Here is a 26,080-nt window from a genome sequence, read left to right as displayed (position 1 = left end):
CGTTTATAGCGAACCACTCGGGGCTGCTTTGCCCCGGCAACTGGACAAGGTGAGTCTGGAGACCCGCCCGGCCCCGCCCTTCCGTGAGCGGCAGCGCCACCTGGCGACGGTGGTGCAGCGGTGCAAGCGCGCTCGGTCTGGAGTGGGGCGCTGCGCCAGCCTGGGTAGGCTGGATTCGCCCTGAGAGCCTCACACCGGGTTTACCCGACAGGGCGGGCGAGAGGAGCCGAGGCTGAAAGGTGATCCCAAGGGGACCGGGTGTGTGTGTGTGGGGGGGGGGGGTGGGGGTGCTTAGGGAGGGGACTGACCCGGACGGCCCCACTTCCGTGACACAGCAAACACAGAAAGACAAAGTCCATTTGGATGGAAGTGAGAGCGGAGTGACAGGGGCCATTTTGACTCTGTAGCCAAAGGAAATGACTGGTCTGACGGGGTCTGGGAGCCGGGGTACCCAGGTACGGCAGTCCACCCTGGGACTAGCGAGTAACTGGCTGGTGGTCTTGAGGCCTACTAGGGGGGAGATGCTGGCAGGCACACGTTGGCATCTGGCTTGGTATTCTGGGGGTTCAACCGGCCTCTTTGGAGAGACTCCAAGTCTGCCCTGGAAGGAGGTGGTTGAACTATGGAGTGCCAGGGTTTAGGTCAAAACGTTAGTTTAACAGAACGGTTTAAGTGGAGGGACTTCAGGACCTCTTTCAAATTTGACTTGTGGGAAGATTTCGTGGCCTGGAGAGATGGGAAGGCTGGAGAGGAACCTTGGCCATGTGTCTGAGGGCGGCCATAGTGCGAGTCTGAGGAGGTCTAGGGATGCCAGGGGACTTTCAAAATGTGTGGGAACTTTATTTTTTATTTTTAAATTTTTTTTTAACGTTTATTTCTTTTTGAGACAGAGAGAGACAGAGCATGAATGGGGGAGGGCAGAGAGAGAGGGAGACACAGAATCGGAAGCAGGCTCCAGGCTCTGAGCCATCAGCCCAGAGCCCAACATGGGGCTCGAACTCACGGACCGCGAGATTGTGACCTGAGCTGGTCGGACGCCTAACCAACTGGGCCACCCAGGCGCCCCTCAAAATGTGTGGGAACTTTAGAAGGGCATTCTGTTCACTCCTGTTCACTCCATTCTCCCATGAATCATTCCAGGAACCAGTGGTCCGAAATTTAAGCTTCTGCTTTTCTGTCCATGTGCTGAGTTCTAAACCAACTGAAAGCATTTAAAACATTTTTCTCCCTTAAATTTGGAGTTGGCTGTGCTTATAAAAAACAGAAATGAAGGGCGCCTGGGTGGTTCAGTGGGTTAAGCCACCGATTTCGGCTCAGGTCATGGTCTGGTGATTTGTGGGTTGGAGCCCCTCATCCGGCTTTGTGCTGACAGCTCAGAGCCTGGAGCCTGCTTTGGATTCTGTGTCTCCCTCCCTCTCTGTCCCTCCCCTGCTTGTGTGCTCTCCGTCTCTCTCTTTCTCTCTCGAAAATAAACTTAAAAAACAAACAAACAGAAATGAGGAGCCAGACCAAAGGGTATGGGAGAACCCGCATTTCAGGGACACTCAGGAAGATCTGCGCTTATTATTGGAAGGAGAAATGGTTACTCTTAGGGGCCTGGATATAGTCTTATGACTGCTTTTTTCATCTCCTAGGGTCTCGGACCATGACAGCCATGTTTCTCACAGATGACCCCAGATTTCTGCACTCTGGGCAGTATGTCAGGTGCCACTGGACTTGATCTGACACCCTTTACCTAAAGGATGGCCAAAGGGCTCTTGGTGACCTATGCCCTTTGGGCTGTAGGAGGCCCTGCTGGGCTCCACCACTTGTACCTGGGGAGGGACACTCATGCACTGCTCTGGATGCTTACCCTGGGGGGTGGCGGGCTGGGCTGGCTCTGGGAATTCTGGAAGCTCCCGAGCTTTGTAGCTCAGGCCAACAGACCCCAGAGGCAGAGGCAGAGCTCAGTAGGGAGGACACCCCCTCTCAGTTTCATTCGCTTTGTCGCCCAGGTGATAGTGGGCATCTATTTTGGCCTGGTGGCTCTCATTAGCCTTTCTTTCATGGCCAACTTCTATATTGTGGGCCTCCCACTGGCAGTTGGCTTAGGGGTCTTGCTTGTGGCTGCTGTTGGCAACCAGACCTCAGACTTTAAGAATACACTAGGGGCAGCATTTCTTATTTCCCCTATCTTCTACGGCCGCCCCATAGCCATCCTTCCCATCAGCTTGGCTGCCAGCATCACAGCCCAGAAGCATCGCCGCTATAAGACTTCAGTTGGGTCAGAGACACTCAGTGTCCGGCTCTACCGTCTGGGCTTGGCTTACCTTGCTTTCACAGGCCCACTAGCCTATAGCACCTTCTGCAACACAGCAGCCACCCTTAGCTATGTGGCAGAGACCCTTGGCTCCTTTTTGAGTTGGTTCAGCTTCTTCCCCCTCCTTGGCCGCATCACAGAGTCTGTCTTCCTTCTGCCTTACCGGATCTGGAGGCTGCTGGTGGGGGATCCTGGTTTCAGCAACAACTCCTTCCGTGAGTGGGAGAAGCTCTATGAGTTTGTTAACAGTTTTCAGGATGAGAAGCGTCAGCTGGCTTACCAGGTAAGTCTTTGTTCCCTCTCATTCCTGTCTGGGACAGCTCTGAGAGTTAGGCTAAGCCTTACTGGAACTGATGCCCCGTGTATGGGAGTATATGTTTTCATGTCTGCTGGGTTGGGCCCTAGAAGGGTGTCCAGCTTTCTTTGGGTTTCTGTGTGCAATGGGTGAAGGTACATGGTCACTAACAGTGAGTGGGAAAAGATAGGTATATATTGTTTACTTTTTATTGAGGTGTAACATATATAAAGTAACATATAACATATATGGTGCCTGGGTGGCTCAGTCAATTAAGCATCTGACTCTTGATAGTGACTCAGGTCGTGATCTCACAGTGGTGAGATCAAGCCCTGTTTTGGGCCGTATGCTGATGATGCATTTTATGTATACATCTCTGTAACCACCACTCAAACCAAGGTATAGAATACATCCAGCACCAAGAAGTTTCCCTTGTGTCCCTTCTCTCTCTAGACTCCTTTCCTTGGAAGAATCTCTTTTCTGACTTCTATTACCGTAGATTAGTTTTGTCCATTCTTGAACTTCATACAAATGGAATCATTCGGTATATACTTTTATGTCTGACTTTTTTCCTTTTTATTTTTATTATTATTTTTTTTTAACATTGATTTATTTTTGAGACAGAGAGAGACAGAGCATGAATGGGGGAGGGTCAGAGAGAGAGGGAGACACAGAATCCAAAACAGGCTCCAGGCTCTGAGCTGTCAGCACAGAGCCTGACGCAGGGCTCGAACTCACGGACTGCGAGATCATGACCTGAACTGAAGTCGGATGCTCAACCGACTGAGCCACCCAGGCGCCCCTGACTTTTTTCCTTTTTAAATTAACTTATTTTTATTTTATTTTTTTAAAGTAGGCTCCACACCTAGCGTGGACTTGAACTCACAACCCTGAGATCAAGAGTCACATGCCTGAGACAGCCAGGCACCCCATGTCTGATTTCTTTCATTCAACATTATGTTCGTGAGATTTATTCATACTGTTGCATGTACTATGAATAAGTACTGTAACATTTATAAATTGTTTCCATTGTTGTGTAGTATCCCATTGTATAAATATACTACACGGTATCTATCCATTCCTATTGTTAATGAACATTTAGGTTAGTTCCAATTTGGGGCCATTCTAAATAAAGCTGCTGTGAACATTCTTGTACATGTCTTTGGTGGACATATATGCTTATTTCTCTTTCAAGGAAGAGATCTTGTGAGGATGGCGAAGTCCCAGGTTAGAAAACGGGCAGCTGTGGTTCAAAGCAAAGCTTGGTTCTTGCCATCAGATCCAGAGCTAGCCCATGTTTCAAAAGGCTGGAATTCTAGGGGCACCTGGGTGGCTCAGTCGGTTAAGCGTCTGACTCTTGGTTTCGGCTCAGGTCATGGTCTCGCTGTTTCATGGGTTCAAGCCCTGCATTGGGCTCTGTGCTGATGACATGGAGTCACCTTGGGGTTCTCTCTCTCCCTCGCTCTCTGCCCCTCCTCCACTTGCACTGTCTCTGTCTCTCTCAAAATAAATAAATAAGCTCAAAAAAAAAAAAAAAAAAGAAAAAAGGCTGGAATTCTAATCTGAGGTTCTGGGCCTTTCTCTCAGGCAAGTAAAAGCCGACTCCAGAGATAGCACAGCCTGATTTAGCAAGGAAGTGGGGAGAGACCCAGGTTCTCTGAAACGTATGGAATTCTAATTTTCACCTTCTGTTTCCCTAAGGTTTTGAGTGTCTCAGAGGGGGCAACAAATGAAGAAATACATCGAAGATACCGGGAGCTAGTGAAGATCTGGCACCCTGATCACAACCGACACCAGACAGAGGAGGCTCAGAGGCACTTCCTGGAGATCCAGGCTGCATATGAAGCCCTGAGTCAGCCCAGAAAGCCCAAGGGATCCTGGAGGTGAGAAGAAATTGCCCCTTGAGGGTGGACTCTTCCTGGCAGAGCTGAGCAGCTTGTCCCAACCCAGCTTTGCCCACACAGGTCATCCCAACAGCATTGAAGAACTGGTCTGTTTGCAGTGGAGATGAGAAAACCTTAAAGGAGTGAGAAAGCTATTGTAGTGGAATAACGTTTCTATTTTGAATTTCTCAATTGTCGGTTATTGTATTCCTGATAAGTTCTTCCTAAAACTAGATAGTGAAATTAAAGGCATGTTATAAAACCAATAAAATATCTTTTAGAGAATATACAACCTTGCCCACCCTGGTACATTGATGAGCGATGGAAGAAGATTGTTTAACAATTTCTTTTCTCTTTCTCTCTTTTTCTTTCTTTCTTTCTTTCTTTCTTTCTTTCTTTCTTTCTTTCTTTCTTTCTTTCTTTCATATGCAAAGTACTGAGTTAGGAGATTAAAGGAAAAATATGAAGGTTCTCATATTTCACAAGCTGTCCTGTGGCAATAGGGATTTGATCTATTCTGTAGATTACCAATGGGTAAGAGAGGGGTTAAATGAGAAAAATTGCAGAAAAATATCTTAATTCTATTTATAGGAGAGCTTTCTAGGAGATCCACTTTTCCTAAGAAGGAACAAGCTGCCGTGGAGTGGGGGTAGTACCGCTATCGCAAACTTTTCTGCTTGGTGAAGTATTGTAAAGAGCTCTGAGATTTTGCTTGGGTGGTTGGACTGGCTGAATTCTCAGGTCTCCCCCGACCCTGAACTACATACTCTGCTGCCTAGGAGCTTACAGTCTGGTGGGGGATATAACATACACAGATATCCAAGTTCACCTCCTTCAGCGTTTTGAACTAAGTGTCATAAGAATTATAAGTGGAGTACACTGGAACATTGGAGAAGGGGCAGATGACATTGTTTGATGGGGACTCATGGGATAATTTATGATTTTATATTTCATGTGCCTTTATGAGGGCTTCGGGGAAACCGAGGGAACCAGTGCTTGAGTATCTCAACAGGGTCTTATTTAATTTCCGTGTAACCAGCCAAGTGTGGAAGAAACGTCTAGGATGCACAGGAAGACTGGAGAACCGGAACATGATGTTAAACTTATATACTTTTACTCCAGTTTTCTTGCTCTTCTTTTGTGTTTGTGTGATTCCTCGAACTTTTTTTTCGGGAAATTAACTCTGAGTGATTATACACACACACACACACACACACACACACACACACACACACACACACACATATTTTAAAGTAGAATTATTATTATTTTGGCTAATACTCTTTGCAGATTAAAATAAAATCTGGTCTCATCTGATCAACTGAGAGGAATGAGATTTGTAGATGTGTTTTTCTTTGTATTCATATATAACAAAACTTGAACAGTTTTTGCTAATGAATTTTTTAAAGTTTATTTATTTTGAGAGAGAGAGAGAGAGAGCATGAGCAGGGGGAGGGGCAGAGAAAGAGAGAGAGAGAGAGAGAGAATTCCAAGCAGGCTCCATGCTATCAGCACGGGGTCCAGCGCAGGGCTCGATCTCATGAACCCTCCAGATCATGACCTGAGCTGAAATCAAAAGGCAGATGCTCAACCAACTGAGCCACCCAGATGCTCCTACCAGTGAATTTATATACCATGATTTCAAGGCCAAATTAACTTTTACACCTTTGTAAAGTTGCCAAAAATTGATATGTTTCTTTTGAAAAATACTTAGAATCTGTGAAATCATCACATGGAATTTTAATGAGGTATTTTCATAGACCATTGATTAGTCACTTATTAACATGATATCTAGTACTACTTCTGCAGAATGTAAATATATTAAAAATAGTCTATTAGGGAAAAGGAACAAAAGAGTGATTAGGGGCTTTACTTAATTTGGAAAATATTTTACTATTCTCAAATTTTGTTATGAACTTTTGTTACAAAAATATGGCTACACTTTAATTTATTAAAATAGGAACTATTGGGGCACCTGGGTGGCTTAGTCGGTTAAAATTCCAACATTGGCTTAGGTCACGATCCCACAGTTCGTGAGTTCAAGCCCCACATCAGGCTCTCTGCTGTCAGCACAGAGCCCGCTTCAGATCCTGTCTCCCTTTCCCTGCCCTGCCCCCACTCACACTTTCTCTGTCTCTCAAAAATAAATTAAAAAAAAAAAAAAAAGAACTATTCAGGAGCAGTTTCTATTGTTTCAATATGAGCAATGCTACAATAAATATCTTTAAATGTGTGTACTGGTGCTTTTTGTTTTTTTGAGCTGGATTCCAATAAGTGATAATATAAGGTCAAACAGAATGTACATTTAAAATTTTCATTGATGCTGTATCAGGTTACTTCTGGAAAATATTCTGATAATTTATACTTCCTCCAGCAGTGTCAGGAAGTGGCCCTTTCCTTGGAATTGGAATGGACTGTTATCACTCTTTTAAATTTTTGCCAACATATGGGTGAGGAATAGTATCTGACGACTTTAATTTGCCTTTCCCTGACTCATAGTAAAGGTCAGCATCTTTTCAAATTTTGTTGGGTACTTGCATTTCCTCTTTAGTGAAAGCCTGAACATAAGTATTTTCTGCTTTTAAAAAAATATTATCTCCAAAAAAATAAATGATCGCCTACCTGTCTTTGTGAAATCTATTCTGTTGGTATCCTCGCTTGTAAGGAACCTTAACTCTTTGTCGTATGTGTCGTAGATATTTTCCCCCAGTCTATGGCTTGTCTTTCAACTTTAAGCATGAGTTTTAGAATCAGAAGGATTAGGATTAGGATTTTAACGTGGTTCCATGATTTTCTAGCTGTGTGATCCTAGGTTTCTTTAGTCTCTGAGAGCCTTAGTTTCCCCTAAAATTGAGATAATAGTATGTACTCTTAAAGGGTTGCTGGGATAAGGAAACTAGCATATGTAGAGTGAGCAAATATAACTTTAATATAACCCTTTCCCCCTTTCAGCCATGTAAGGAAACAAGGCTTGGGTGTCTAGGGGAGTTAATTGGTATGGAATGAAGGTTCTATGTGTAAGGCTGAATTTTCCTAGAGTGTATTAGTGTACTTTCTATTAAAAAAATTCCTTTTGGTTTCTTGCAAATCACCGTATGAATGCTTACAAATAAGGATTAGAAAGTAGTAAATAGAAATGATGGATTGTGTTGTGGTGGTAGAGTATAAATGGTCCCTCTTCCTCACCTCCTCTTTCCTAGACTCTCTCTCTCTCTTGTTTTATAATTAAGAAAAATTCCAGGGGTACCTGGTTGGCTCAGTCAGTTAAGTGTCTGACTCTTGATTTTTGGCTCAGGTCATGATCGCATGGTTCATAGGATCAAGCCCCATGTCAGGCTCTGCACGGACAGCAAGGAGTCTGCTTGGGATTCTCTCTCCCTCCCTCTCTCCCTGCCCTTCCTTGGTCACACTCTCAGTCTCTCTGTCTCTCCCTTTCTCAAAATAAATAAATCAACTTAAAAGGAAAAATTCCAGCCTTTTTTTAGCTGTTCATGGGGAACCAGGGAAGTGGTTTGTGTTTGGCTGTTCTTAGGCTGTAGTTTTTTTTTTTTTTTTTCAACGTTTTTTGTTTTTTTTTATTTTTTTATTTATTTTTGGGACAGAGAGAGACAGAGCATGAACGGGGGAGGGGCAGAGAGAGAGGGAGACACAGAATCAGAAACAGGCTCCAGGCTCCGAGCCATCAGCCCAGAGCCTGACGCGGGGCTCGAACTCACGGACCGCGAGATCGTGACCTGGCTGAAGTTGGACGCTTAACCGACTGCGCCACCCAGGCGCCCCCTTATGCTGTAGTTTTAAAATGGGTCAGAGCTCATCTGGGCCAGTAGGGATAGCAGAAGTCCTCAGAATGAGACAACTCTGAGGGTAAGATGAATCTCATGGGAAGGAGCTCACTGCTTGTAAGATGGCCCTTTTCACTTGCAGATTGTCTTTGCAGAACTCTCTTGTCACCCTTTGGCAGATTCATTTCAATTAGGGAGGCTATTCCCTGACATCTGGAGTCTCAGTCCTTCTTTGCAGGACAGAGAGGTATTTCTACTTTCTGAGATGCTATGGCATGGTGATCTGCCGTCCACCTCTTAGCCACATTGGTTACTTTAGTGTGGATTAGTTTAAAACTTTGCACAGGAGAAATTTTTGTAGGTATGGGCTGAGGCACGTGGTAAGAAGTGAGAAAGATGTTATAGAATGTTACCTCTTAGTAGGAAAGACTCATTAAGACTCATATTTGGATTTCATCTTCCTTCTTGCCCTGGTCTGTGAATGGGTTCTGAAATTGAGTCCTTACCAGGATTAGACTACCTACACTCCTTCCCCACTCATTCCAGGGACATCTGTTCGTATATCTCATAGTCAGTGGTATAGCCCAGCCATTTTTTGAAAGGAAAAAAATGGCACAAAATTATGGGAATTGAGAACTTCTGGAAGGGAATTCTGCTTTGCTAACAACCCTGGGACATTATTATCACGAAGAGACTTTTCTGGGGATGTGATTCCCAAAGCACCTGATATAGCGAAAATCAGCTGTAAGTAGAAATTCACCATAAAATAATTCTATATTGATATAAACCAAGATATTAGCAAGTGTGAGGTCTTCCTTATTCTCCAACCAAGAAGATTTCATGAAATCCAATGATTTCATATTCTCCCACTCCCACAAATAAAAAATGTATAGGGCCTTTTAAAGAGTTGGAAGGGAAGTGAGAAGGCCTCTATGCCAAGTGCTCACTCAGTGCAGGACCTGAAGAATAGTTTTCCTCAAAGATTTCCATTTTGGCTTTGGCTTCAGTTGGAAATCTGCTACCTGTTTCACCTTTTGGACACCCTTAATCGTTAAGTTCTTCTATCGGACTAAAATTTGCTTCCCTGTAATTTCTAGATATTCCATCTCTTGTTACAAAGAACAAAACCCAACAACAACAACAACAAAAACCCCTCCTTGATAAGCAGCTGCCCTCATCTCATATCCTTCGAAATCTTCTCTTTTTTAGATTAAACATTGCCTTGTTTAAGGAAGCACTGTAGTTTGGTAGGAAGAGACGGATGGAGAAGTGCGGACATAGGCTTCTACCTCCACCGCTTGGGGGACCAGCCTGCCGTTTTACCACTCTGGGCTGCAGTCTGTCCCTTGTAATACGAGGAAGTTGGACTTACATGCCCTTGGAGATTGCTTTCCACACTGAATGCTGGGTTCTTAACTTTTCAGCTGAGTCTTGTGCTAAATGATTCTGTTTGTCATCTTCTCTCTGCCCTCTGGTGGACACTGTCTTGGGAAGAAAAGAAAATATTAAATTGCTCGAAGAACAATATAATGGCTACCCACCCACCCCCCAAATAAAAAAAAAATCACCTACATTCACCTTGCTGTTTCCACCTATTCATTTTCCCTTTTAGTCCTCGTCTGTAAACGTACATAATTAAATTTTACACGATTGTCTCATATCAAGGACACAATTTTGTACTGCTTTTTCCCCCCTCACTGAATCGTAAGCATTTTATATATTATTATGAAGATGTATATATATGTGTATATATTTCTATGAAGACATACATGTATTTAATTGATATGTAATTCACATGCCATAAAATTCATCCTTGTATACAGTTTAACGATTTTTAGTATATTCATAAGGTTGTGCAACTATCACCACTAGCTAATTTCAGACGTTTTTGCCTTCCCTAAAACAAACCCCATACCCATTAGCAATCACTCTCCGCTCTCCCCTCCCCCAGCCCTTGGCAACCACTAATCTACTTTCTGTCTCTATAGATTTTCCTATCCTGGACATGTTATATAAATGGAATCATACAATGTCTCCTTTTGTGTCTAGCTTTTTTCACTTAGCATAATGTTTTCAAGATTCATCCATGTTGTAGCATGCATTATCATTCTATGTTTTTTATTTTAACTTTTCAAATAGCATATCATTATATTTTAATGCTGCATAATATTCCCCTTTTGGGGAGACATTTAGGCTATTAATGTATATATTTTTTTGTTATAAAGAATGCTGCATCGATATTTTCATGTTTCTAATTCATCTATTCTCTTGAATTATTTCAGAATAAATTCCCATGGGTGGGATTACTGGGTCAAAGGGTATGAACATTTTTATGGCTCTTGTCAATATTGCTCTTAAATTGTGCCCAGAACTAAATGCAATTCTCAGATGTGTTCAGACAGAACGGGGTACTGTGGGGCTATTAAGTTCTCAAGGTCTGGACAATATATCATCCTTGAAATCAAGCAGTCTAAGAATTTATTAGCTTTTTTGGTTGCTCATTGAGCTTATAGCCAACGAAGGCCCTTAGATCTTTTCCTGGGTACTGCGTCTTAAAGCTATGCTTGCATCTACTCTAGGACCCAGGAGGTTTTTGAGGACTCCCTGACTTGAATTTAGTATTTCTTTGTTTTCTCTTTTCTTTACCAGTAGGTGGTCCTAACAAGCCAGCAGGAGCTTTGGGTTTATTGCAGTCTTAGCTAAGAACTGCAGATGGCGCCTTAAGGCTGTCGCAAGGGTCAAATATGTCCCTTCACATTTTTTTTTTTTTTTGGATCTGGTAGTGATACCTCCTTAGTAGGTTTATTACTAGAGTTCAGTCCTCCTCTTTTGTTGGGAAAGAGAGAGCAACTGTGAAGTTGGATCTGGGTGTTATTCAGGGCAATCTCTAAATGAAATGACATCCTAGATGTCATTTGATCTCCTGGGGGACTCTGAGGCAGTCTGTCTCATGTGAGAGCTTTGCTTGAACACACGTTTCATGCCACTGCTTTGGCTTTTGATGTTCACACCCTGAGAAGCTGATTTTCTGGTTTCTCTTCATGTTCCTTGCCATCTTTCTCTTGGTCACCGTAAAAGATTGAAATATGTTCAACTACCTGGTTTTATTCATTTGTTTTGTTAAGGTGGGTTTTGAGCAACAAAAGAGAAAAATTTATGTAGCATTCTGCTGCATGAGATTTCATTTCAATAATTTGTTGCTCAAATTTTTTTTTTAAATTTTTTTTAACGTTTATTTATTTTTTTGGGACAGAGAGAGACAGAGCATGAATGGGGGAGGGGCAGAGAGAGAGGGAGACACAGAATCAGAAACAGGCTCCAGGCTCTGAGCCATCAGCCCAGAGCCCGACGCGGGGCTCGAACTCACCGACCGCGAGATCGTGACCTGGCTGAAGTCGGCCGCTTAACCGACTGCGCCACCCAGGCGCCCCTATTGCTCAAATTTTTTAATGTTTTATTTACTTTTGAGAGAGAGAATGGGTGCACCTGCGAGTGGGGGAGGGGCAGAGAGTGAGGGAGACAGGATCCAAAGCAGGTTCTGCTCTGATAGCAGTGAGCCTGATGCGGGGCTTGAACTCACAAACTGTGAGATCATGACCTGAGCTGAAGTCGGTCGTTCAACCGACTGAGCCACGCAGGTGCCCCAATTTGTTTCTTTCTTTATTCTCATTTTTCTTTTCTTCCCAATTATTTTCCTTCTCCCCACCTGTCATCCACCCTTTCCATTAGCCCATCTGCTTATTTGCAAACTATTATAACTTTAAGTATGACCTTCAATTTTCTTGGTTTAAACCTCACTGACAAGTCTCAACAGTTCCCGGTATGGGAAAGTTGGAATCGTTTTAAATCCATTCTGTGCCATACCTTAGTCCCATTTCTGGACTGGGAAATGTTGTGGGGAACATTGATCGTCTGCTGGGCAGTGACTGACTTAGCATGAGAGTCTGGCTTTGTGAGCACCACCTGAAGGGGCATTTTTCCTAGCATCAATAGGTCATTCACCTTTCAGATGAATTAGTATAAAGAAAGGAACAGGAAGGATATGGGGGAAATATACCCATAACCACCAGTTTGGACTTGGCTTCTGTTGATACTTTCTCCTTTTCACTCCTGGGGTCCATGGCAGAGAGTGTAAATTTACTGCTTTTGGATTGGAAAGCAAATAGCTGTTCCATATGGGCACATGGTGTCATATTATTTATATTCAGTGACTGGAAACCCATGGCCTCTCAGCAGTTGACTTTTCTTGCACAGCCAAAAGGCTGATCATTTTAGACCCATCTCCCTTCCAACTCTAATTCTTTTCCATCAGTGTGTTTCCTGTTCTCATGTTCATGCCTTTGCTGATGTCACTCTTCTTTCCTATAATTCTTTTTCCTCTCTGCTAATCCAAATCTCTACTCTTCTTTTATGATCCAGCTTAAGGTTTATCCCTAAATGATACCTTCACTGATTAATTCCATCTCCAGTAATCTTTCCCCCTTGAATTCCTTCAGTATTCTTGTGAAGTTTGGACTATTCTATCAAGCATTTTCGTGCATACTGCTACATAATCATTCTCTGTCTCATGTTTGTAAGTCTTGTCTCTTTAACTATACCAAAGCCCCTTGAGGGCAGCGACTGTCTTCTCCCCATGCAAATAACAGGATATTTAACAATGCAAACAACAGACATGTTACTTAACAATTTAAAGCCTCAGTTTTCTCATTTGTCACATGGGAATAATGATGCCTGCATCACAGGGATGTTGAGACAATCAAATGAGACCATGTGTTGAGAGCGCTTTATAAACAATAAAACATTTTGCAGAGGTTAGTCATTATTAATTTTAAAAAATGGTGACAGACTGGGATACCTGGGTGGCTCAGTCAGTTAAGCATCTGACTTCAGCTCAGGTCATGATCTCACAGTCCGTGAATTTGAGCCCTACATTGGGTTCTGCACTGACAGTGTGGAGCCTTCTTGGGATTCCCTCTCCCTCTTCCTCTCCCTCTCTCTCAAAATAAATAAATAAACTTAAAAAAATGGTGACACGCTGTATAAATGAAAGAGCATGCTGAAATTCCATTAATAAACTTATAGTAAAGCAGTATTAGTTATTGGTTGGTCTTACGTATAGAAACAAAGTCACTAAAGGGCAAATTCACGGCACCTGGCTGGCTTAGTTCCTAATGGATGCCACTCTTTTTTTTTTTTTTTTAATGTTTATTCATTTTTGAGACAAAGCATGAACGGGGGAGGGGCAGAGAGAGAGGGAGACACAGAGTCCGAAGCAGCTCCAGGCTCTGAGCTGTCAGCACAGAGCCCGATGCGGGGCTCAAACTCACAGAGTGTGAGATCATGACCTGAGCCGAAGTCAGAAGCTCAACCAACTGAGCCTATAGACATCTGATATACAATTGGCTATGTTACTCCTGTCTTTGTACCTCAGTTTTGTTATCTGTAAAATGGGAAATGCTGACCTAATCAAACCCATTTAATAGAACTTTAGAAAATGAGTGTTCAAAGAAACATGAATCCCATGCACAAGTCTCTTAGGGAAAAAAGCTTCCTTGGGGGAAAGTTGCTTACCATATAGTACATTCATTTGATTAACAAAGCACATTACCAAATTAAATGCTCTGGGATGTAAAGAAACTAGCTTAACTTTATCTTACCCAGTGTTTCCCAAACTTATTTGCAACTGGAACAGTTTTTTCAGGTCTAGTTAGCACTCCATGATGCTAAGTTTCTAAGACACAAAGTTTGGTCTGCCCACATGAATACTCTTATTAGGTACTAGAGGTGGGGCAATCAAAGAGAAAAGTACACCTTATGAGACATTCTCTGGTGGTCTTCTTGCCTATAGTGGTTTGTAGTTTATTTATTTATTTATTTATTTATTTTTTTATTAAAAAAAATTTTTTTTTTCAACGTTTTTTTTTTTTTTCTAATTTATTTTTGGGACAGAGAGAGACAGAGCATGAACGGGGGAGGGGCAGAGAGAGAGGGAGACACAGAATTGGAAGCAGGCTCCAGGCTCTGAGCCATCAGCCCAGAGCCTGATGTGGGGCTCGAACTCACAGACCGTGAGATCGTGACCTGGCTGAAGTCGGACGCTTAACCGACTGCGCCACCCAGGCACCCCTGGTTTGTAATTTCAACTTTAGTTAGCAGAGACTTCTAAGAAAATCATGTTAATTACAGTCATTAATTATCAAGTCTCCAAGATAATGAGGAAAATTTTTGTTTCTCAGACTAAATTCAGCCTTTTTTTTCCTAATAAAAATATGGAATCTGACAATCAATCACTTCAGATACAAAATATCAACTCAAACAAACATAAGAAAAATTTTGATTTCCAGGATCTATTTGAAAACATGTCAAATTAGGTCTTTTTAACATCTGCAAAATATATCTGTCAAGATGAAGATTATGTCATGACTTATCCTTAGTTCTAATTTTGCCACTTGATCATTAGGTAACCTGGGATAAATTAATTCCCTTAAGGCTGAACTGAGACATATGGATGTTGTTTCAAAATGATCTTTTGCAATCCTTAGCAGTCACTTTAATCATTTCAGAAATTTGGTTGTTTTTGTGTTTTCTTCAGAGTATGTCACAAGTATTATATGTCAAATTTATTACAGCATTTCTTGTCCTCCAGTACCTCCAGTATAATTTACAGATGGACTTTAAACAATTTGCAATTCTTTCCTTTTTTAAAAAGTTTGTTTTTAGACAGAGGGAGAGAGTCCCAAGCAGGCTCTGCACTGACAGCATGGAGTTTTGCAATTATTTCAAAGCAGTCGATGATCATTTTGTTTTATTATGCATACACAATAGAAAACATATATGTAAAGAACCAAGATAAAATTAATCTTTATAATTCAGGTCCCAAAGATATTTTTGAAACATTTATTCAATGTCTTTTTGGAGAGATAGAATGTGGCATGGAGAAAGGGTGAAAGTGGGCCATGAGTTACAGTACCCCTCTTGCAAACTCCACTTAGCAAGTTGTATGCTCTATGTGACCCACACTTTCAACCACACTTTAAACTACACTCAGAACTCTCTCTTAGAGATCTGTTAAATATGATATTCTTCACATTGTTAGGTTTCCAGTGATGCTTTGACAGCTCTCATAGATTGGGCCTATGTATGCTCCTTAACTCACCTCCCTTCTATATATCTACATATGGAATATCCGCATATAAAAACTGTCTCCCATTAGACCACTGGCTATCTTAGGAGAGGCATCAGATGTCTTTCCTAACACTGTGAGATTTCCAAAAGTAGACTTTATTTTCCTCCCAAAGAAACAATATTGGTTCTGCAGCAACAAGGGGCCCTATAATGAAGAGTTTTCTAGGCAACTTTTGGTAGGTGAAATCTGTCATTATGGAAGGGATCTTGGATTCTCTTGGTCAGGTACCATTCTTCAGCAGCATGAAGTTTCCCGTTAAGCAAGGTCATAGCATTCCATTTCTACTCTGTATGGGAAGGAAGGGACATTGTGGAAGAATTAGTCACTCATTCCTGTGTTCCTACAACACTTTGCACTTTTTGTTTCGACACTTTTCACATGCTATTACAGTTAATTATTTAATAGCTTTTATCCTCCTTTACAATAGGATACTCTCCTTGGGGATAATCTTGCTTTCATTCTTCTTTGTAAGTGACCCAAAACCTAGAACAATGCTTACCACTCATTGGGTACTTATTTCAATTTAGTGAATGAAAAGAAAGCAGATATTTGGAAAGTTTGCTTGTATTTGAATATTTTGAGAAAAGATGCAATAGTAAGCAACCTATGTATAATGCCCTTGCTAGCTGGGTGACCTAGTCTTTTGCTTATTTAGATCTGTAAGTGATACGATTGGATTAGACCAGGCTTTATTAGCCAGGGGTCAGTGGGCTGCGGGGTATTTTTGACCCTCCAACCTCGTGCAAAGTTAAACACAAAGGACGAGATAACTTCTGGGTATCTGAGATCTGGCTGAGATCTATTACATACACTACTTCATTGCAGGTACTGCGACTGCAGTAACGAACATCTGGAAAACAAACCTGTGCCTGTGGTGTCTAGCTATACATACTCATATACAGTTCCAGGTTTGTCGCTGATGCCTGTCCAGAGTTCCTTAAGCTTTGGCCTCAAAAGCTAACAACATGGGGACAGATCCTGATTAATCTTTTCAATGCTGTCTAAATCCCCAGCCTCTGGCCGCTCCTAATCGACCACTGACCAGTTGACGGTGGGGTGAGTACTTCACACTTTCAGGACACTGGGTAGAAGGTTGCACACATACTACAGACGATTCTGGCCCTGGGGAGGTTGGGAATCTGATCATGAAGTCAGAAGGATATTTAACAGAAAGATTCACTGGCGGCCTGACCACAGCCGCACGGAGGAATGTAGACGGCTGAGCAAACCAGAGATCCGACTCAGAAATGGGCTTGGGCAGCGTCTGGCATACGTGGTAGAGAACCTTCAAGTCCAGAGGTTATCCTGCCCTCGATCCCGCACCGGCCTCTACGGACTCCCAGGAAGCTGAGCGGCCACGAAGTCCGGACGTCCGGGAGTTGCCTGAGGTCAGGGACTCTGAAACGGCTTTTTGGAGTCAAACTTGAGTCGGGAAGCAGGCAAAGGAGAAGGCGCTGGAAGGCCATGGGGCGGAGTCGGGAGCAGCGAAAGGCAACGCGGCCTGAGAGCGCGCGTCCCCGCGGGAGCCTAGATATTATAAAGCCCCTCGCACGGTTCCTCTCGATGCGCCCGCCTTCGGCAATCTCCGGGGGAGTTTCGGCTCTTTCCGGCAGTTCCAGCTCCGGTCCTTCACTCCCAGAGCGCGCTGTTACCCCCCTCCCCACGCCGCCCGGCTCTTTGTGGGCCTGGGCTGTTCTGCACGTGGGCACGTGCTCTAGTACTACCCGTCCCCACTTTCATCTAGTTTGTTGCCGACCCACTCCTCCAATCCCTACCCTTCCTCGTTATTCCCAGTTCCCGGCGACGCCCGAGCACCCTCAACTGAGGCGCGCGACCCGGCGGGCGGTGCGAGGCGCGAGGGGCTGGGTCTCGAGAGGAGCGGTAACCCGACGGACTGGAGCCCGCCTCCCGCCCGGCGCCTCTCCACTCGCAGATCCCTGGCGCGCGGGCCGCCTCCCGCCCGGCCTTCGCGCGCCGGGCGGCTGCAACGGCCTCGAGCTCGGCGCGTCGGGTTCGCGCCGGCGCGAGCACGCGCCTGTGCGCTGGCTGGCTGGCGCGCACGCGCCCGAGCGGGCTCCGGGGCGGGGCGAACAGCGCGAGCCCCGGCGAGGTCGGTGTGGATCCGCTGGCACTCCGGCCCCCAGCCGCGGCTGCGAACCCCAGCCCGCCGCCCGGCCGAAGCCGGGAAAGGGGCGGTGGGGGCGGGGCGGCGTCCGGCTCGGGGAGAGCTGGGGGAGGAGCGAGGCGGCGACGGCGGCCGCTCTAGAAGAGGAGGAGAAGGAGGCGGAGGAGCTCCTTTCCTCTTCTCAGACCTCGGAGCGCCCGGGACGCAGAGCCCGGAACTGGGGAGGGGACGCGGCGTCTGCGGGGTCCCCGGGTAGGTGAGGCTGAGGGTGCTGGGTGGAGGGGTTGGTGGGGTTTAAAGGGGGGCACAGAAGTGCAGAGAGCGGGCTCGAGGGAGGGCACGGCGGAGGGGGTGGTTGTTGGGGGTTGGGGTATGGACAGGAGGGGGACGTGAGCCCTTTGGGACCCGGAGTGCCCAGACGGTGAAAGCCTTCTGGGGTCAGTGGGGCAGGCCGAAGCACACGGGTCCGAGTTGGGGGGTTTCCAGAGCACAGGCCAGGGAAACAATGGAGTAAGGGGGGACTCTGGTGTGAGCGTGTGTGGGGTATTGGATTTTAAGAAACAACGAGGGATCGAAAAGAATGAAAGAATGGGTCGTTTGGGTTGAGAAGTACAATGAATTGGGAATGCGGTGGGTATGCGTAAGGTCATCTGCGTGGGTGTCCGAGGTCCTCAGGATTTGGGGGCAAAGTGGGATTTGAAAAAAGATAGAAAGGAATGGGGGGGGGGGCGGAATGGAAAATAAGGCAAAGGGTGGCAGATAAATAAAATAGATGTGGTTTGGGCTTGATTTAAAGTGGAAGGGTAGATCTTGTTTGAGAGTACAGGGTAGGTGGACTAGAGTGGCATCTTTCTCCTAATTCATCCAGGATGATTGAGTTCTTTTGGAAGGTGGGTCTTTCTCAGGCATGTCCCTCTGCTGAGTATAAGCTATTCTTTTAATAATTTGGTTATTTATGGTCCATTTCATCGATGAACCATCCCTGTAATATTTATTTCTCTTATGTTCATCAGGTTACTGTGTGTAATTTACCTGTGGTTAATGAAGCAGAGGAGAACATATCACCAAAAATAAGCATCTTGCTTTGAATTAGGTCAGTGATAATGCAGAGTTCAGGGTGTTTGGGGGAAAGAGAACCAAGAGTTTGTTTTCATTTAGACCCAAAGGTGATGAATAGCATTCATAAAATCGAAGTTATCTATACTTTGTTAGAATTGCAGTTTCTCACTGAGAAATGTTCATATACCATCTGCTACTGGATTTATGCTCTTGGGAGAGTTTGGGTTCTGCCTCAAGAAATTCTTGATGCTGATTTCAAATTATCAGGCTGCCTTTTACCTTCCAGTTTGAATTAAGGTGATTTGAAAATACTGTGGGAAAGTATTTCTGGGTCATAATCTTGGCATTTCCTTAATACTTGGATTTCCAGACCAAGTATTGAATGGTTCTAGATACAAGATTGCCGATTTTGAAATTGTATTATCATTATGTGTTCATAAATAGTTGATGTTAATCTTTTTATTTGTTGGGTATTAAGTTTTGCTGACTCACCTAAGATTTCTGGGAATTTATCCATTTATATTTCTCAGCTAGGTCTTGGATAGTAGCATTAGACTAGTTTATAAAGGTCCAAAATAATGACCTCAGTTGTCACTTTTCTTATATCTTACAAAAACTGAATAAAGCAAGGAGTGTCTTCATTAGTGATAATGTGGCTTTTTGTTGACCTCTTACAGTGGATGAGGCAAGGTGCTAAGTTTGTTTTGCATGCATTATCTCATTTAATTGAATCCTCACAGTTACTTCCTGTGTTGTAATTAAGAGGTTAAATAACTTGCTATGGTCACAGAGGTAGTAAATAAAGCTGCATTCACACTGGGCTCTGTTGGATGCCTTCTTTAGATCTTTGCTGTCTGGTTCTACTTGCCTGTCTTCCTCCTCCTAATCTTGGTTGTAGTACAAGCAGCATGAATTGGTTGAATCTTGGGTTTGATATGATAATGGTGATTTAGATGAAGATTGGGTTAGTGGGCTATATCTGTAGACTTTATAAGTGCTTATTGCTCTTGTGAATTAACAAGTCTTCTGGGGTCCTGTTAAAGCTAATCTTGCTAAGGGTTTGACCTGTGAACAGGCTTATTATTTTGTTTAGTCTAGTGTACTGCTGAAGTACTGTGCCTAGGTGGCGCTCTTCCTTGTAGAAGTCAACACAACCAGTTGTGGAGGCAGAACCAATTAACTTTGGAAAACAATTGAAAATTGTGGAGAGCTCAAGTGCCCTCCCAAGCACCTGTTGAGTCCACAGTTGGTACTGGCATTATCTCTAAATATAGACAGGATCCTCTTAGAAACCAGGAGTGAAACAAGTAGAACTGAGAGAAACAGCTGGGTCCTGAGGGAGGGGCCATAGGTTGCTGGCCAAAAACATCAGCATAGCCCCTGGGGACTGATCCAGGAGTGGCAAAGGGCTACAGATACTAGTGAATGGCAGGAGGGGAGGGTTGAACATATATGTATTCTTGGCACTGAACTCAGTGTTTTATGTATATTACTTCATAAGATCTTCAAACAACCCTTATAAGGCAGATGTAAACATTATCCCTGTTTTTGAGATGAGGCTCAGAAGGGTTAGTGTACAAAGTCACTTAATAAAAGCAGTAAAGGAAGTTATTATTATCATCATCATCATCATCATCATTGCTGCTTGCTGTTTCCTATTGTAGTGGTTCCAAAATTAAACTTGGGAATTAAAGTCACTCTTTAGGATCTGCTGTGCTTCTTGTTAAGAGTGCAACTGATTATTTCAGTCTTGTTACTTCCACTGGAGACTAGAAGGAAGAGGTTGATTTTTTTCTGATTTAATTGTTGGGAAGGAGAGCCCACTCATTATTTAGTAAACGATCTCCTGTAGAATATAATTCAGCTTCCTCAGCTGCTTAGTGTAAATCTGTAGCAACATGAAAATGGTGTGTCCATCCCTCCTATTCCGAGGTCTTGACTTTCAGGTAAGTTATCTAGGCTGTGGAGGATGACAGGGAAGCATGCTTGTTACAGACTCTTACCACTTTTCTTGATGTTTTTGACACAAAACTGTGACCATCATTCTTAGTTACTTTAAAAAGTTGTGGTAAAATATGGATTATGTAAGATTTACACTTAAACCATTTAAAGTGTATGGGTCAGTGGCATAAAGTACACTTACATTGTTATGCAGCCGTCACAACCATCCATCTTCAGAACATTTTCATCTTCCCAAACTGAAACTTTGTACCTATCAAACAACTCCCATTCCTCTCTTCCCTCAGCCATTCCCCTTTCTGTCTCTATGAATAGGACTACTCTAGGGGTCTCATACAAGTGGAAGTAGTAGAATAATAGTGTTTGTCCATCTATGTCTGGCTTATTTCACTCAGCACGATGTCTTCAAGTTTCATCAACGTTTGAGCTTGTGTCAGAATTTCATGCCTTTTTAGGACTGAATAATATTCCATTGTATGTGTGTACCACATTTTGTTTATCCGTTTAGACACTTAGGTCATTTCCACCTTTTGGCTATTACAAAAAGTGCCGCTAGGAACATTAGTGTGCAAGTATCTGTTCCAGTCCTTGCTTTCAGTTCTTTTGGGTATATGCTAGAAGTGGGATTTCTGGGTCGTATGGTAATTCTCTGTTTCATTTTTTGAGGAAGTGTTATTACTTTAAAATTTTTTTTTTCAACATTTATTTATTTTTGGGACAGAGAGAGACAGAGCATGAACGGGGGAGGGGCAGAGAGAGAGGGAGACACAGAATCAGAAACAGGCTTCAGGCTCTGAGCCATCAGCCCAGAGCCCGACGCGGGGCTCGAACTCACGGACCGCGAGATCGTGACCTGGCTGAAGTCGGACGCTTAACCGACTGCACCACCCAGGCGCCCCCAGGAAGTGTTATTACTTTTAAGTGGTGATTTTATTTGTGTTCACCCGAAGGTAGCACTTGGCCTTATGTTTGAAGGATGATGTTTTCTCTATTGACTTTTTCTATACTGTTTGTAGGACACTTGTACTGGAAATGATTCAAAAGGAAATGATTTACCTAGTTGTCACGGCTCTCTCTTAGCTTCTGCCTATTTATGTTTATGTATCATGACATCTGGCAAGCACATTCAAATACATTTCAACTTAGCAATAAAAGTACTTTTGAAAATCTTTCAGACAGTTCAGCTGTTGAGGAAAATGGGAATATCTGTTGTAAAGTGTGAAATATATCCAATGTGGAAGGAACCATTTGTTATATATATATAGATCTTTCCAGTCATACCTGTAAATGTAGATAATCGCTTAAAAACATTATCTGTGGGGCGTGTGGGTGGCTCAGTCAGTTAAGCATCCTACTCTTGATTTCGGCTCAAGTCATCTCTCAGTGAGATTGAGCCCCGTGCTGTTAGCATGGAGCCTGCCTGGGATTCTCACTCTTCCTCTCTCTCTGCCCTTCCCCCATATTCTCGCTCTCAAAATAAATAAATAAACTTAAAAAATGTTTAAAAAACCCATTATCTATACGTGTGTTTGAAAAATGGGTCAGTAGTATAGAGCATTTTCAGTTCTCTTCGCTGCCTTTGAAATCCAGGGTGCTTTTTTCATCTAAGGATGTTTTACATGCTGCTGGTTACTGTTTAACTTGTTCATCCCTTCATTCATTGAAAAAAGTTTGAGTGCCTGCTATATGCTTTAAATATTTCAAGAAGGTAGCTGTAATGTAGGAAGTAAAATTGGCTCAAGTCATTTTTTTTCTCCATCTCTCTCTCTCTCTCTCTCTTTGAGTTCTCACATAGTACCAAATATAGTTGAAATAGCTGCAGACTGATAGTGAACTCTCTCTTAGGGATGGGTCTAGCCTCCCATTTCATTTTTTCTAAATGTCACAAGGGGGTTAATTATCCCTGCGTCTTGCTTCTTGAGATTATTGTTTACAAAGGGACTTTAGGCTCCTATGCCATTTTCTGGGAGCTTCACAAAAGAGCCCACACTTACTTAGAAGTGGTCTGTTGTGGGGCACCCGGGTGGCTCAGTTGGTTAAGTGTCTGACTTCTGCCAGGTCATGATCTTGAGTTCGAGCCCTGCGACGGGCTCTGTGCTGACAGTTCAGAGCATGGAGCGTGCTTCAGATTCTGTGCCTCCCTCTCTCTCTGCCCCTCCCCCCCCTCAAAAAAATGAATAAACATAAAAAAATTAAAAAAATAAAAAGCGGTCTGTTGGTTCTGAAATACAGTTGACCCTTGAACAATGTAGGAGGAGTTAGGGGCACTGACCCCTGTGCAGTGGAAAATTTGTATGTAACTTTGGACTTCCCAGACACTTAACTATGTATTATATATTGTATTCTTATGGTAAAGTAGCTAGAGAAAAGAAAATATTAAGACCATAAGGAAGAAAAAATATTCTTTCAGTACTGTACTGTATCAAAAAAAATCCATGTATAAGTGGACACATGTAGTTCAAACCTGTGTTGTTCAAGGGTCACCTGTATTTCTAAAAATTTAAAGTTGTTGGGGCGCCTGGGTGGCGCAGTCGGTTAAGTGTCCAACTTCAGCCAGGTCACGATCTCGCGGTCCGTGAGTTCGAGCCCCGCGTCAGGCTCTGGGCTGATGGCTCAGAGCCTGGAGCCTGTTTCTGATTCTGTGTCTCCCTCTCTCTCTGCCCCTCCCCTGTTCATGCTCTGTCTCTCTCTGTCCCCCCCCCCCCAAAAAAAAATAAATAAACGTTGGGAAAAAAAAAGTTGTAAACACCTTATCTTTAGGTTACTGGATATTAAGATTTGGTTAGAAGCCAGCATTTTGTTCGCCATGTTCAAATCTACCGTGGTGGTACACAGATTCTGCAGGATTTGAGGATATAGCCATTAGCTTAAAGGCAACTTCTACAGTCATTGTCCTATGACTAATTTGTGGCTAGGGGTTACATTGTGATTCTTACTAGTTCAAACCCTACGTAACAACCTTGGATTGCTGATAAGAAGGAGGATTTTTTTTTTATATGACTTAATTAGCAAAATAACATGATTACTAGTGTGGAATGTGTGTGTGTTCTTTAAAATTGGCTAAAGGATATTGGGCCTGAGGAGAAGGAAATTTGTGATGAGGACATTTTATAATTTATTTGGGGAGTAAATAGAGAATCTCAATCAGGCTCTGCACTATCAGTGTGGAGCCCAGTGCAGGGCTCGAGCCACAAACCGTGAGACTATGACCTGAACCAAAGTCAGGAGTCAGATGCCCAACTGACCGAGCCACCCAGGCACCCCCGTTATATGATTTAGAGGAGTCATGGTAGGTAAGTGAAGATGCTGCCCAATGATATTACTTCCCGTTGACCTGTAAAAGACTAGAAAGACCAATGTGTACAAGTTGCAGTCTTGAGGATCCTCTCTTGGGTACATGTGATATGTCCAGGAGTAAATTTATTTGCTGTTGTTTCAAGGCTGCCATCAGTAGTAGAGCAATACTTGTCTTTAAATTACCCATTTTGTCTCTGATTACATGTCAGTGTGGTCAGCCCATTGCTGGCCCTTCCTGGTTATCTTCTGTTACGTTGATTTGAAATGTGCATTAATGTGTCGTGGTAGTGACTCTTCTGCTTATTTTGTTTGGTCATCCTCTTGGTCGTTAGAGTAAATTGCCTTCATTGCCTACCTGCATATCCTGCACACGCCTTCAGTATAAGCATCTCATCATGAGAAGCTCCCTCACATTTGATGAAAACAGTCAAATACATCTATAAGTAAGATGAAATTGCAGGAAACTAAAGTATTGTACTTGAATGGCAGACGATACAGAACCACCACAGACTAAATTAGCCATAGCTTAGATGCAAGCTTGATGTTTTGTTGAATCTTACTGGTCAGTACACACTAGGTTTCTTGAGATGGTTATCTAATTCCTGGTTGACAGTGCTGTAAACAAGGCTTAGTTGGGTAATCTTTTTCATCTCTGTCACTACACAAATGTTGTATTTTATGTTGGTTTTTAAAAAGTTGATATTTGACGTTTGTCATTGTCTGCCTGCCCATTATGTTATGATCCTGTAAGTTAGACTATGAGATATTATTGTGTGATGTTACTGTAATATGGGAGCATAGGAAACAGCGCAACATTAGTGGTTACTAAATCTGTTTAGGCATCTAACCTGAAGTGGTAGAAAAAGCTCCTAAAATGGAGTGTATTTGGTATCTTCATGCTGATTACTTGTTGCCTGAAATCTTAACATTTAAGTAAGATTAGAATTATGTTCAGTTTTTATGTGATTACATTTTTGATTTGGCAGTAAAGCTGAGAACACATGATCCTTTCACACTCTACTGGCTAATTATTTCTGTTATGAAATAGCCCCAAGCATATTATTTTAAAAAATATTTTTATTTATTTTTTGAGAGAGAGAGTAGAGTGTAAGTAGGGGAGGGGCAGAGAGAGAGGGACAGAGGATCTGAAGCAGGCTCTGTGCTGACAGGCTGACAGCAGAGAGCCTGATGTGGGGCTTGAACTCATGAACCGTGAGATCATGACCTAAGCCAGAGTCAGACACTCAGCCCACTGAGCCACCCAGGTGCCCCAGCCTCAAGTATATTATTAAACTTCTTGGCAACTTTAGTTTTTGATGCCTGAAATGTGGATCTACTGAGTGGTGTTAGTTATAATCTAATCAGGCTAATACTGATAATCATAATCAGTATTATAATCAGGCTAATACTGATAATATATTTATAATATTTCTGTGCTGTATTATTTTTCTTCTAATTTTTTTATTAAAATCGGGAAGCTGTTAGAGTACAAACCTCTTGTATCACATAGAAGTTGCTAATATATTGGATTATAGATAGCTGGGCATAAAATTATATTTTGGGGGAGAGGGGCTTCATTCTGTCAACATCAAAAAAAAGAAATCACAAGTCTGGTGCGCAAATCCACTTTGAATCTCTGTTCCTGTACCTACTGCTTCTGTGGACTTGGTCATCTTTTAATTTCTCTGAGCCTGTGTTTCTGAATTTGCAAAATTGGTGAAGTAGTAATTCCTACCACAGAGTTGTCATGACTATTAAATTTTTTTTAGGTGAAATTCATATAACATAAAATTAACGCTGTAAAGTGTACAGCTCAATGGTATTTAGTAGATTCACAGTTTTGTACAACCATCACTCTATCTAGTTCCAGAACTTTTACATCACCCCCAAAGGAGATCTCATACCCATTAAGCAGTCACTCTTCATTCTCCCCTTGATATATCTATTGGTAACCACCAATTGGCTTTCTGTCTCTATGAATTTACCTATTCTGGGTATTTCAAATAAGTGGAATACTGTAATATATGACCTTTTGTGTTTGACTTCTTTTACTTAGCATGATGTTTTTGAGTTTTATCCATGTTGTAGCATGTATCAGTACTTCGCTCCTTTTTATAGCTGAATACAGTTCCATTGTATGGATGTATCATGTTTTGTTTATCCTTTTTTAAAAAAAAATTTTTTTTAACGTTTTA

At 42.9% G+C, this 26,080-nt stretch overlaps 2 protein-coding genes and 1 long non-coding RNA gene across 4 annotated transcripts in view; 2 read left to right on the top strand and 1 right to left on the bottom strand.

Annotated features, from left to right (window-relative positions):
- The first annotated feature begins 341 nt into the window (after positions 1-341).
- On the top strand, positions 342-4,788 carry DNAJC22 (DnaJ heat shock protein family (Hsp40) member C22). Its single transcript, XM_025930809.2, has 3 exons — positions 342-455; positions 1,635-2,582; positions 4,296-4,788. The coding sequence occupies exons 2-3, from the start codon at positions 1,743-1,745 to the stop codon at positions 4,479-4,481; spliced, it is 1,026 nt and encodes a 341-aa protein (XP_025786594.2). The 5' UTR covers positions 342-455; positions 1,635-1,742; the 3' UTR covers positions 4,482-4,788.
- Positions 4,789-15,519: 10,731 nt separating this feature from the next.
- Positions 15,520-17,815, bottom strand: LOC147579184 (uncharacterized). The gene is made up of 2 exons (XR_015253642.1): positions 16,488-17,815; positions 15,520-15,731 (listed from the first exon to the last, which is right to left on the bottom strand). It is a non-coding gene; the product is annotated as an uncharacterized LOC147579184 (long non-coding RNA).
- Positions 17,678-26,080, top strand: part of SPATS2 (spermatogenesis associated serine rich 2) — a 148,380-nt gene continuing 139,977 nt past the window's right edge. Inside the window, exon 1 of one of the 2 annotated variants that reach the window (XM_086713488.1) lies at positions 17,678-17,822. The gene's annotated coding sequence lies outside the window, so the exon portion shown is untranslated. Of the gene's footprint in view, positions 17,823-18,585; positions 18,664-26,080 lie in introns of those variants that run through there. The other variant, XM_086713489.1, reaches the window with a different exon arrangement.

This window comes from Puma concolor, chromosome B4, assembly GCF_028749965.1.
Source record: "Puma concolor isolate L17-30 chromosome B4, mPumCon1.1.hap2, whole genome shotgun sequence".
In the NCBI taxonomy this organism is placed as follows: domain Eukaryota; kingdom Metazoa; phylum Chordata; class Mammalia; order Carnivora; family Felidae; genus Puma; species Puma concolor.
Note: the sequence above shows the minus strand (reverse complement) of the source record. Positions and strands in the feature narration are given on the sequence as shown.

Excerpts from the sequence above, each read along its gene's own strand:
- DNAJC22 (XM_025930809.2), top strand. The coding sequence starts at position 1,743 with ATGGCCAAAGGGCTCTTGGTGACCTATGCCCTTTGGGCTGTAGGAGGC. Across the intron at positions 2,583-4,295 it reads AGCGTCAGCTGGCTTACCAG|GTTTTGAGTGTCTCAGAGGG; the intron begins GTAAGTCTTTGT and ends TGTTTCCCTAAG.